This window comes from Gadus chalcogrammus, chromosome 5 (assembly GCF_026213295.1).
Source record: "Gadus chalcogrammus isolate NIFS_2021 chromosome 5, NIFS_Gcha_1.0, whole genome shotgun sequence".
In the NCBI taxonomy this organism is placed as follows: Eukaryota; Metazoa; Chordata; class Actinopteri; order Gadiformes; family Gadidae; genus Gadus; species Gadus chalcogrammus.
Genome location: NC_079416.1, coordinates 22,579,986 through 22,592,485, shown reverse-complemented (window position 1 = coordinate 22,592,485; position 12,500 = coordinate 22,579,986). Strand labels below are relative to the sequence as shown.

General features: G+C 50.6%; 2 protein-coding genes across 2 annotated transcripts in view; both read right to left on the bottom strand.

Annotated features, from left to right (window-relative positions):
- Nucleotides 1–3,785, bottom strand: part of g2e3 (G2/M-phase specific E3 ubiquitin protein ligase) — an 11,836-nt gene extending 8,051 nt beyond the window's left edge. The window contains exons 1-6 of the mRNA XM_056589798.1: nt 3,680–3,785; nt 3,497–3,543; nt 3,235–3,332; nt 2,070–2,171; nt 1,716–1,837; nt 100–271 (exon numbers count right to left, since the gene is read on the bottom strand). Of these exons, the coding sequence (XP_056445773.1) occupies nt 100–271; nt 1,716–1,837; nt 2,070–2,171; nt 3,235–3,332; nt 3,497–3,539 (537 nt within the window). The 5' untranslated portion in view covers nt 3,540–3,543; nt 3,680–3,785. The remainder of the gene's footprint in view (nt 1–99; nt 272–1,715; nt 1,838–2,069; nt 2,172–3,234; nt 3,333–3,496; nt 3,544–3,679) is intronic.
- A 360-nt stretch (nt 3,786–4,145) lies between these two features.
- The window catches only part of strn3 (striatin, calmodulin binding protein 3), a 13,111-nt gene continuing 4,756 nt past the window's right edge, over nt 4,146–12,500 (bottom strand). The window contains exons 2-16 of the mRNA XM_056590707.1: nt 12,268–12,371; nt 11,925–11,998; nt 11,250–11,328; nt 10,616–10,792; nt 9,867–10,005; nt 9,461–9,602; nt 8,654–8,793; nt 8,247–8,425; nt 7,983–8,030; nt 7,653–7,774; nt 7,378–7,545; nt 6,999–7,139; nt 6,799–6,906; nt 6,501–6,587; nt 4,146–6,045 (exon numbers count right to left, since the gene is read on the bottom strand). Of these exons, the coding sequence (XP_056446682.1) occupies nt 5,876–6,045; nt 6,501–6,587; nt 6,799–6,906; nt 6,999–7,139; nt 7,378–7,545; nt 7,653–7,774; nt 7,983–8,030; nt 8,247–8,425; nt 8,654–8,793; nt 9,461–9,602; nt 9,867–10,005; nt 10,616–10,792; nt 11,250–11,328; nt 11,925–11,998; nt 12,268–12,371 (1,878 nt within the window). The 3' untranslated portion in view covers nt 4,146–5,875. The remainder of the gene's footprint in view (nt 6,046–6,500; nt 6,588–6,798; nt 6,907–6,998; nt 7,140–7,377; nt 7,546–7,652; nt 7,775–7,982; nt 8,031–8,246; nt 8,426–8,653; nt 8,794–9,460; nt 9,603–9,866; nt 10,006–10,615; nt 10,793–11,249; nt 11,329–11,924; nt 11,999–12,267; nt 12,372–12,500) is intronic.

The following is a 12,500-nucleotide window of genomic DNA, read 5'->3' as shown; positions in this document are numbered from 1 at the left end:
TGAGGTCAGACAGGCAGACAGGCAGGCGGGCAGACAGGAGGTGAGGTCAGACAGGCAGACAGGCAGGCGGGCAGACAGGAGGTGGGGTCAGACAGGTACCTGTATGCAGGCCCTGTGGAACCAGCTGGTGTGGCAGGAGGGGCACTTGAGGACGGAGTAGCCCAGCAGCGGGGGGAGGGGGTCCAGGCAGACGGAGCAGGCCTGGGGCAGGCTGACCTCCAGGGCCCCCGGGCCCAGAGACTGCTTAGGGCCGTGCTCCACGCAGTAGGACCTGGGGGGGGGGGGGGAGGCACGGGGTGAGTGAGGGGGAGGGGAGGCACTGGGTGAGGGGGGGAGGCACTGGGTGAGTGAGGGGGGGGGCAGGCACTGGGTGAGGGGGAGGGGGAGGCACTGGGTGAGTGAGGGGGGGGGGAGGCACTGGGTGAGTGAGGGAGGGAGGGAGGCACTGGGTGAGTGAGGGGGGGGGGGAGGCACTGGGTGAGGGGGGGAGGCACTGGGTGAGTGAGGGAGGGAGGGAGGCACTGGGTGAGGGGGGGAGGCACTGGGTGAGTGAGGGAGGGAGGGAGGCACTGGGTGAGGGGGGGAGGCACTGGGTGAGGGGGAGGGGGAGGCACTGGGTGAGTGAGGGGGGGGGAGGCACTGGGTGAGTGAGGGAGGGAGGGAGGCACTGGGTGAGTGAGTGAGGGAGGGAGTGACTCTGAATGAGGGAGTGAGGGAGTGAGTGAGTGAGTGAGGGAGGGAGTGACTCTGAGTGAGTGAGTGAGTGAGTGAGTGAGTGAGTGAGTGAGTGAGTGAGTGAGTGAGTGAGTGAGTGAGTCTGAGTGAGTGAGTGAGTGAGTTACTATAAGTGAGTTACTCTGAGTGAGGGAGGGAGTGAGTTAGCGAGTGAGTGATGATTTAAAGTATTTAAGTCTATGCTATTTCTGATGACATGTTTCAAGCCAACAAGAGTTATGAAAGGTTTCTTCTCCACATAATGGACAACACAATATAAGGTTTATTGAGTTTGTAGATAAGTTAAAGACTACAAACATGGCCACTTTGCCATTTCCGCTAAAGCCAAGACAGACCAAAGGTTTACTTGGGTAAACTAGAAGGCGTGGCCTATTGACCATTCCGCCCACTTCCAATATAAACTGCTTGTTTACTGGTGTTCAAGAGATGCCTCATGGACCACATCCAGAACACAAGCCTGTTCACCTCGAGTCTCTGTTAGACTAAACCAGGTGTTGAACATTTACCACTCTCAGAGTCCTACCTAGCCCGAGACGACCATACCACAAAGGATCTAATTAGTTTATCATCAGTCGGTGAATGACTCTGAGTGAGTGAGTGAGTGAGTGACTCTGAGTGAGTGAGTGAGTGAGTGAGTGAGTGAGTGAGTGAGTGAGTGAGTGAGTGAGTGAGTGAGTGAGTGACTCTGAGTGAGTGAGTGAGTGAGTGAGTGAGTGAGTGAGTGAGTGAGTGAGTGAGTGACTCTGAGTGAGTGAGTGAGTGAGTGACTATGAGTGAGTGAGTGACTCTGAGTGAGTGAGTGAGCGAGTGAGTGAGTGAGTGAGTGAGTGAGTGAGCGAGTGAGTGACTCTGAGTGAGTGAGTGAGTGAGTGAGTGAGTGAGTGAGTGAGTGAGCGAGTGAGTGACTCTGAGTGAGTGAGTGAGTGAGTGAGTGAGTGAGTGAGTGAGTGAGTGAGTGAGTGAGCGAGCGAGCGACTGACATGAACTCTCCGCTGAACTGGAAGATGAACTGGTTTGGGCCGCAGGGGAAGTGGACCTTCTTCTTGCAGCTCCCCACGCAGCATCCCACTGCAGCACCCTTCCTCTTACACACCCCGCACGTCTGCACACACACACACACACACACACACACACACACACACACACACACACACACACACACACACACACACACACACAGTGAGGCAAGGCTAACTGTAGACAGAGTGATGCTAGGCTAACTGTAGCAAGAGTGATGATAGGCTAACTGTAGGCAGAGCGATACTAGGTCAACTTTAGATGCTAGTGGTGCTAAGCTAAGTACAGATGCTAGTGAAGCTAGGCTAGCTACCCACCAGGCGAGAGCAGCGTCTGGTTTCCTTGATGATGTCATCGACCAGGAAACCGAAGACGCCATCGTCCTCCTCTCCTCTCTGGTACACCCCGCTGGCCGTCAGCTACACAAAAACAACAACAACAACAACGTTAAGAACAACACGAAAAGCAACCACAATAAGAACAACACAAATAGGAACGTACACAAACAAAAAACAATAACAACACCAATAAGAACAATCAAAGACAATAGCAAGAACAGAAACAAAAACAATAAGAACAATCAGACGAGCAACACAAACAAGATAAAAAACAATAACACAAACAAAAACCACAAGAGGAACAACACATAAAACCAAAATAAGAAAATATAACAACAACCACAACAACACATAGAGCAGCAATAACAACAACCTAAAGAACCATAAAAACACATTCACCAATAATAAGAACTTCAACAATAAGAACACATACAACAATAATCAGAACAAGCCAAACAACAAGAACACATACAACAATAATGAGAACAACAATATGACCCACCAACCATCATATTCATGCCTCGTAAAGGTTGTCTTAGCAAAACACATATTGATGCCACATCTTTAGATTATTATATTGTGGCAACCCCACGCCTTTGGCCAGGGGCCAGCCGCTTCAGCACCCTCCCCGTGGACGGGTGGTGGAAGGAAGATACCTCCCCCTCCACCCAGCTGCACTATGAGGGAGCATCAAGCGGGCAATCAAGAACATTGGGGGCACCTGGGGGACGGGGACGAGAGAGGAGCTTTAAGGGCTGGGGACGGAGCAGACGCGAGAGAGGGCTGACCGGGAAGAGACGTGTTGTTGACCCGACGTTACTAAACAGAACGTTTCTCCCCCCCAGGAGTAAGCCGGAGGCGTCCGGTGTTGTTTCCCCGCCGACCCCGAGGAAGGGCTGGACCAGGAGGTCCCGCACCCTTATTCCCGATTACGGAAGAACCTTAGTTTGTGTATGATTTCCCTTTTTGTGACTGGACTTAAAATAAAACCCGTTGCACCGCAACCCTACTTCATTCATTAATTCCCGAATCCCCGCCGCCGACGAAAGGGGTTGCCACACTATTGATAATGTATTGATGACGTATTGATGATGTATTGACGATGCATGGAGGACGTATTGATTATGTATTGATGTTTCCTTACCAAACACAGGTAGTGAATGGTCAGCTTCTCCTTCTCAAGGTAAACCCTTTCACCAAACTTGTCTGGAGTGTCATCCCTCTGTCTGCAGAGAACACAACCTACACACACACACACACACACACACACACACACACACACACACACACACACACACACACACACAGTTGTAGTATTTTAGTTAGTAGGCCTACTTAACTTTGAGCAGTATGCATATCTAACATAGTCTATATAGACTCTTAACGATTTATTACAGTTAACTCACAATCCTCTGGAATAATCGTGTTGCGACATCGGATCGTCTTCATATTGCTGTAGAGAGATAGAGAAGGGGGGAGAGAGAAAGAGCGAGCGAGAGAGAGAGAGAGAGAGAGAGAGAGCACGCGTATCAAAAACACGGAGACATTGTTGTAGTTTCCGAGAGATCGGGAGAGCGGGAGAGACGTACGTTCAGCGGGGAGCCGCTCCTCGGCTCATCTCAGAGTCGATCCACCTTCGGTGTTTATTAGCGACGGAACAATGTCGACCTTTTTAAATTTCCCTCTTCTTCGGACAAGACGTGACGTCATTGAAGCGTATCCGGTGGACAGCTGCTTGAAAAATAAAAGCCTCCCTCCCCCCCCTCCGCACACGCACACACACGCACGATAAAATTGCATTAACGTTATCAATGATACGTTTCTATCAAAAGCGACTAGCAACCCAAAGTGTAGGACAAATGCTTGCACGTAAAATGTATTAAATAAATGCTACATTATAGGAAAATACTTGCTAGTGTTTGATGTTTCCTGGTGTCAGCGGGGAGCTCGGGTCTCAATCCTTCTTTCAGTTGATCTTAGCTTTTTAGTTCATTGAATTATATTTCGCTTACGAGTGAATGCAGTATGAAATGATGAATGTATCAGGAAATGTATGTGTTCAGGAAAACACTGCTCATGTCTACATGTACACCATTTAATATTTATTATAGACATTTTATATACATTTCAACAGTTGTATTTTGCTATGTGGTACAATCTTTAAAATCTGCTGTTTGTAAATCAAAAAAACTTACAAAACTCATCAAAACTCCCAAACTGATATTTTTTTTCTTTTTGGAAGACTAGAAAAAATACTTTATTGTATTAATCATGCATTACACAAACAAAAGCCTTGAATTACACCAGAGGGGTGAAACACCTTGACAGGTAAAACAGGACAACAGAAACCAGACGAGCTCTCCTGCCGTGGTCCGTGAGGACGTTACAAATCCCTTAACTTAGAAAAATAAAATATCATTAAAAACAAACGAGTGGAATAATCCTGCCCAATCCCAACCGTGATGTCATCGCTCCAACCGTGATGTCATCCGTCCAACAGCAAAGCCATCGCTCAGAACCGTGATGTCATCATTAAAAAAAAATGGCGACATCGCCCCCAAACTATGATTTCATCACCTGACCCGTAAGGTAATATCCTGACCTGGGACCTGTGACGTCATCGCTCAGAACCACGACGTCATGGGTCTCCAGCGTGATGTCATCACCTGAACCGTGGCATCATTAGTGATGTAAGAAGAGTTATTCGTCCCAACCAATCAGAGCAGAGTTATACGCGAGTCCGAAAGGTTGGGACTGGGTTCTGCTTCCTGTTTCCTGCTCAGAGAACCAATCATAAAACCGTCTAAAAAGTCACACGTCTGTGTTTCTGTGTTGTGTGTGTGTGTTGGGGTGGGGTCTTTAGTAGGAAGGGGTCAGGGTTCAAAGGTCATCCTGCTGCTCAGTTGGGCTAAGAATCCATGACCCCAGCAGCTAGGAACCAGAGGGCTACAGAACTAGGAGACAAGGGCGAAGGGATCAAGGAGCTCGGAAACAAGGGTGTAGGAGGCCAGCGGGTCCAGTGGGTTTGATTGTCCTGATCCGTGTGACCCCGGGGAGGGGTGGGGTGGGGGGGGGGGGGGGTTTGAGTGTTTACACTGCCGGCGGTCCGTTCATATCAAAAGAATTACAAAACTAGATTTCCTTTACATGGGCGAGTGGGACGCCGTCTCCATGGAGACCCAGGACGGGCTCCACTTCCTGTTCCTCGGCACGCCACCATCATCCAGACCATAATAACCACAACAACGGAGGAGGAGGAGGGGGCCGTGTCTCTGAGTGAAACCGGACTTCTTAGCGTTTAGTCGACCTCTTTGTGTGTGTGTGCGCGTCTGTCCGTCTGTATGTGTCTGTATATGTGTCACTGTGTGTGTCTGTCTGTCTCTCTCTGTGTGTTCGTGTGTCCTACCGTCTGTGTGTGTTTGTATGTGTGTCTGTCTCTGTTTGTGCATGTGTCCGTCTCTCTGTGTGTACGTGTGTCTGTCCGTCTGTCTGTGTGTGTGTGTGTGTGTCTGTGTGTGTGTGTCGGTCCGTCTGTATGTGTATATGTGTCTCTGTACGTGTCTGTCTGTGTGTGTGTGTCTGTCCGTCTGTCTGTGTGTGTCTTTCGGTCCGTCTGTGTGTGTATATCTGTCTCTGTACGTGTCTGTGTGTGTGTGTCGGTCCGTCTGTCTGTGTGTGTGTGTCTGTGTGTGTCGGTCCGTCTATGTGTATATGTGTCTCTGTACGTGTGTGTGTGTCTGTGTGTGTGTGTGTGTGTCCGTCTGTCTGGGTGTGTACGGTCCTCTCTAGACGTAGACGCGGGCCAGGGCGTCGGCGCCGGCGGAGGCGATGTAGGCCCTGCTGGGGTGGAAGGCCACGTCGTAGATGGCCTCCTCGCTCTTCTTCCGGTGGGCCGTGATCTCCTGGACGCACGTCTTGCTGTCCACGCTCCAGAGACGCACCGAGCAGTCGTGACCTGCACACAGTGAGCCCCACGTTAGCCACAAGCCAGCTGCGGGGTAGCCCCGTGGTAGCTCTGTTAGCTCCACGCTAGATTCAAGCTAGCTGCAGGGTAGCCCCCTGTTAGCTCTGTCACCTCCACATTAGCCACATGTTAGCTCTGTGATGGCCACGTGTTAGCTCTCTGTTAGACAGGTGTTAGCTCTGTGTTAGCAATGTGTTAGTTCTGTGTTAGCAATGTGTTAGCTCTGGGTAAGCAATGTGTAAGCTCTTTGATGGCCACATGTTAGCGCTGTGTTAGATCTATTTTAGGCAACGTGTTAGAGCTGTGTTCGACGCGCGTTTGCGCGTCGAACACAAATGTTTACTCATGGGAAACATTTGCTTTACCATGTTAGCTCTTCACCAGCCACAAGTTAGCATCATGTTAGACGTAGCCCACCTATCCACAGGAAGTGATGCGTGACTTACTTCCTGACATCAGGTAGATGCCGTTCGGGTCGACCGCCAGGCTGGTGACCGCGTCCAGGTGAGCCACCATGTCATGAACCACCTTACCTGCACACACACACACACACACACACACACACACACACACACACACACACACACACACACACACACACACACACACACACACACACACACACACACACACACACACACACACACACACACACACACACACACACACATCAGACCTTTGTATATCAGACAGGTTGACAGACAGGCAGACAGTCAGGCAGACAGACAGACAGGCACCACGAACCTGTCTTGTTGTCGTAGAACTTGATGTGTCTGTCCTCGTGGGCGGTGATGGTGAGGGGGAGCGTCGGGTGGCTCACCACCTTGTTGATGTGATTGGCTCCTGGCAGTGCTGGGGGCGGGCATATGCAAATCACATGAGGGGAAATGCTTCCAGTGCGTGTCTGCTTGGGTGGGTGTGTCTGCGTGCGTGTGTGTACGTACTGCTTTCTCCCTGGCCGTGCAGCACCAGTGCATGCTGGGAGGTCTCCAGGTCATAGAGGACCACATCCCCGCTGCTGAATGATGTCACCATGTGGGCGGGGTCACAGCCGTTGAAGTCCACCGACGTCGGAATGCCGTGCTCTGCAGATACACGCACACACACACACACACACACACAGAGACACACACACACACACGCACACACACATACATGCGCACAGACACACGCACACACAACAACACACAGATACACACACACACATAAACGCGTCAGGTAGACAGGCCTGACATGACAGGGAGACATGTTTATATCTGACAGGTACACCCGGTGACGACACGTGACGTCACGTGACGTCACATGACCGTGGCGAGGTCCTACCTCGGTCGGCGTTCAGGGTGCACACGGCCCCGCCCTTGTCCTGAGGGTTCCACAGCTTCACCGTCCCGTCGGCCGAGCACGACAGCAGGCGCTTCTTGATGCCGCTGTAAGCCAATCCCCACACGGCGTCCGTATGCCCCGCCCACGAGCCCGCCAGCACGCTGGGGTCTGATTGGTCGGGGGCAGAATTAAACCACGGGAGGTCACGATCATGGCCAAACGGATGTGTACCGACATAGGGTCAGGGGTCAGTAGGGGTCAGGGGTCGGACCTACCATAGGTGTCGTAGGGGTCCACGTTAGAACTGGGCATGTTCCACGAGTGGATGTTGGAGTCGATGCCTCCGGTGAAACACTGCTCTCCACTGGAGCTCATAGCCACACACAGCACCGCACCACTGGGGGGGGGGGGGGAAGAGAGAGAGAGAGAGAGAGAGAGAGAGAGAGAGAGGGGGGGAGACAGAGAGAGAGAATGATTTTGGTGAATTCCTGAAGAGGGGTGTGTGTGTGTGTGTGTGTGTGTGTGTGTGTGTGTGTGTGTGTGTGTGTGTGTGTGTGTGTGTGTGTGTGTGTGTGTGTGTGCGTGTGCGTGTGTGCGTGTCTTACATGTGGGCTCTGAATGTGTAGATGGGTTCCACATCGAAAGAGGCACTTCTAGAAGAACCAGAAACACATCGAGTTAGGACAACTTCACCAACAACCCCATCATCTCCATCTCTAACCCCTCCATCACCCTCCACCACCACCACCACCACCACCACCCCCATCATCTCCACCACCACCTCCATCATTAATATCCTGATCACCGACACTCCCACCCCCAGCCCCCCCGCCCCCCCGCCCCCCCATGCTGGCTCCAGGGGGCCGTACTTCTTGGCGGGGAGGGTCTTGGTGAGGTTCCAGAGCTTCAGCGTCTGGTCCTCGGACACCGTGACCATGCAGGGGTCCACGGGGTGGAAGGCCAGCGCCCGCACCCCGTCGAAGTGGCTCCGCAGCGTGTACTTGGGGCTCCACGTCTTCCGGAAGGACGAGTCCTTACTGGACGGCAGCTAACACACACACACACACACACACACACAGGAAGTGACATCACTGAACGGGATATGACATCATTGAACAGGACGCGCAATGGCGTCAGTGGAGCGCGGACATGGATCTACAACATCACGCACACACACACATGAACTACGTAAACACACACACACACACACGTACACGTACGTACACGTACGTACACATACGTACACAGTAATTGTGTACATGTGTGTGGTCATTACATCATAGCTGTAGTCGGGGTCGTCGTTGGCGACGGTGAGGTCAGCGAGGTCGCCCAGTCCGAGCACGTTCTCCAGGACGTCCTCGTTGCCGCCCAGCAGGAAGGACTTCCCCCCGCTGGCAGGGTATGGCAGGGGCTCCGCTGAGAGGGAAGATAAAACTTTATTAACAAAAAGGCCCAAGATGACACGGACCACCACGACCAGCTGACCAGTACAGGGCTAACCCCATCAGCGCTAGCCCGCCCACTGCTAAGCTAACCTGGCTAGCACTCGGCTAAGCTAACTAATTCTAGGCTAACCTAAGAGGCACCTGGCTAACCTAACAGCCGCTAGGCTAAGCTAACAGGCGCTAGGCTAACACAACAGGCGCTAGGCTAACACAACAGGCACTAGGCTCACATAACAGGCGCTAGGCTAAGCTAACAGGCGCTAGGCTAGGCTAACAGGCCCTAGGCTAACCTAACAGGCGCTAGGCTAAAGCAAGAGGCGCTAGGCTAACCTAACAGGCGATAGGCTAACACTACAGGCGCTAGGCTAACACAACAGCCACTAGGCTAACACAACAGCCGCTAGGCTAACACAACAGCCGCTAGGCTAACTTGAATAGCGGTAGCATTGCTCTTCGAGTTAGCCTTTCACTCCCTGCTCTAACCCGACCAGCGCTTCATATTTGTTTCGACCAATCGTATCGATGGAGGCAAGGATCTGTTAGGGGGTAATGGGCGAAGACAAACTCTAGGCTACGCTAGCAGAGCAGTGCTAGGCTAGCGCTAGGCTATGCTTACGCTAGGCTAAGCTAGCCCTCACCCCACTCGGTGCCGTCCCCGGAGCTGCGGGCTTCCCCGGCGCCCTCGCCGTCCTCCGCCGTCACCAGGAAGTCGAACTCCTTCAGCGCCTCCTCCGTGTCCGCGTCCTCCGCGAGCTCCGACGCTAGCCCCTCGTTAGCCACCTGTACACGGCGCCGCGACAGGCAGATTATGCTACCGGTATATCATGGAGCTACCTTAGCATAAGTAGCATACAATGCTAATTGCTAAAAAGGTATGTATACTCTTCTCATACCTGTTTATAGTACCTCATTATAGTATTCTGTTTAACTGAATACTATCTTTGTACTTTTGTTATATATAAACACTGTGTGTGTGTGTGTGTGTGTGTGTGTGTGTGTGTGTGTGTGTGTGTGTGTGTGGTGTGGTGTGGTGTGTGTGTGTACCTTGTTCTTGTGTTTCTTGCGCTGCGCCGTGTGCGTGTTGATGTGGTCCAGCATGTCGCCCTCCTCTTCCTCCTCCTCCTCATCACTGTCCTCCGTGTTCTCCAGGAAGTTAAACGTCTCCAGGACGTCCCCGGGACTCCTGCATCACCATCATCATCATCATCATCACCACCACCACCATCATCACCATCATCTTCATCATCAGGGTTACTCTGGTTCTGATCCTAACCTATCTGAGTATTAGTACGACGGACCCCTGAATATTACTACTACTGCTCTGAGTACTTGTACTACTGCTCTAAGTACCAGTACTACTTCTCTAACTACTCGTACTACTGCTCTGAGTACCAGTACTACTGCTCTGAGTACCAGTAGTCCTGCTCTGAGTACCAGTACTCGTGCTCTGAGTACCAGTACTCCTGCTCTGAGTACTAGTACTCTGAGTACTCGTGCTCCGAGTACTAATACTCGTGCTCTGAGTACTCGTGCTCTGAGCACCAGTACTCGTGCTCTGAGTACTCGTGCTCTGAGTACCAGTACTCGTGCTCTGAGTACTCGTGCTCTGAGTACTCGAGCTGTCCCACTGACCTCTTGGTGTCCTGCTATGAGTACTAGTACTCGTGCTCTGAGTACCAGTACTCGTGCTCTGAGTACTCGTGCTCTGAGCTGTCCCACTGACCTCTTGGTGTCCTGCTCTGAGTACCAGTACTCGTGCTGCGAGTACCAGTACTCTGATCGGCCCCACTGACCTCTTGGCGTCCTGCTCCCTCCTCTTGCCGGGGGACTCCGTTCCGTTGAGGATGTGCTCCAGGTTCTTGTTTTCCAGGGAGCCGTTGTGCTCCGAGCCGGCTAGACCCAGCAGGGAGCGCACCCTCTGCGACCGCACGTCCAGGATGGTGTCTGTGTAGCCCACCTCCTGCAGGTACCTGGAGTACACAGTACACACATTATACACATTATACACCTCCATGTTGGTGACTGTGTAGCCCACCTCCTGCAGGTACCTGGAGTATTATAATATACACAATATATACATTAATACACAATCTATACATTATACACACATTATTAACATACAGTGTGAATCTCGACGTCTTCGGGGCAGTGTGTGTAGTGTGTACTACAGAGTGTGTATCTTACTGTCTGAGGGGCAGTGTGTGTAGTGTGTACTACAGAGTGTGTATCTTACTGTCTGAGGGGCAGTGTGTGTAGTGTGTACTACAGAGTGTGTATCTTACTGTCTGAGGGGCAGTGTGTGTAGTGTGTACTACAGAGTGTGTATCTTACTGTCTGAGGGGCAGTGTGTGTAGTGTGTACTACAGAGTGTGTATCTTACTGTCTGAGGGGCAGTGTGTGTAGTGTGTACTATAGTGTGTATCTTACTGTCTGAGCAGCTGTCGTCCTTGTTTCCAGGTCAGTTGACAGTTTGGCGGAGACGTGACTTCTGCTTCTTTGGTTTCATCTGGAAAACACAAGGCACACATTATACATTTAGCAGTATTTGTGTGTAGTATAGTAGTATTGAGGTGTAATATAGCAGTATTAAGGTGTGGCATAACAGTATTTATGTGAAGTATAGTAGTATTGAGGTGTAATATAGCAGTATTAAGGTGTGGCAAAACAGTATTTATGTGAAGTAAAGTAGTATTGAGTTGTAGTACAGCAGTATGTATGTGTAGGATAGTAGTATTTAGGTGTAGAATAGTAGTAATTATGTGTATTATATCAGTATTAAGGTGTAGTATAACAGTATTTATGTGTAGTATAGTAGCATTTAGGTGTAGTATAGCAGTATTTATGTGTACTATAGCAGTATTAACGAGTAGTATAACAGTATGATTGTGTAGTATAGTAGTATTGAGGTGTAGTATAGCAGTATGTGTACTACAGTAGCATTGAGGTGTAGTACAGCAGTATGTATGTGTACTAAAGTAGTATTGAGGTGTAGTACAGCAGTATGTATGTGTACTATAATAGTATTTAGGTGTAGTACAGCAGTATGTATGTGTACTATAGCAGTATTTCGGTGTACTTAAGTATCATCCAGTATAGCAGTACCTGTTTCAAAGCTTGGAGGCTTCACCTCTCCTTGGTTCAGCTCAGTTCCGTATTTTAACTTGTGGTACTTCGCTCTGAGGAGAAAAACATTGTGAGTAAAAGAGAAGAGGAGGCAGCAGCGCGTAGTACGGTAGTTGTACGTTAGTACTACTGTAGTAGAACCGCATAGTACTGCATTAGTAAATTTAAGTAGTACTGCTTATTTCTTCATCTGTACTTAGTAGTTTGTAGTTCTGTACTTTGTAGTTCTGTTTAGAACTACTTCAGTAGTACTATAGTAGTATTATGAGTCCTGTAGTAGTACTGCAGTAGTACCGTGGAGGGAGGAGGAGGAACTTCTTACCGCTCCTGCTTCAGGGCATATTCCAACATCTTGATTCTTCGGACGAGGTCGTTCTTCAAGTTCTCCTGACCCTTCCTCTCTCCCTGGAGGAACGCTATCCTGGCCTGGAGGGGGGGGGGGGGGGGGGGGGAAGAGAGTTCAGGAACCAGTAGGATCAATAAAGAGTGATCGGGTATCCTCTCCCCCAGGATCAATCATCAACAATACCCCAGGAGTTCTGACTCCCAGGAGTT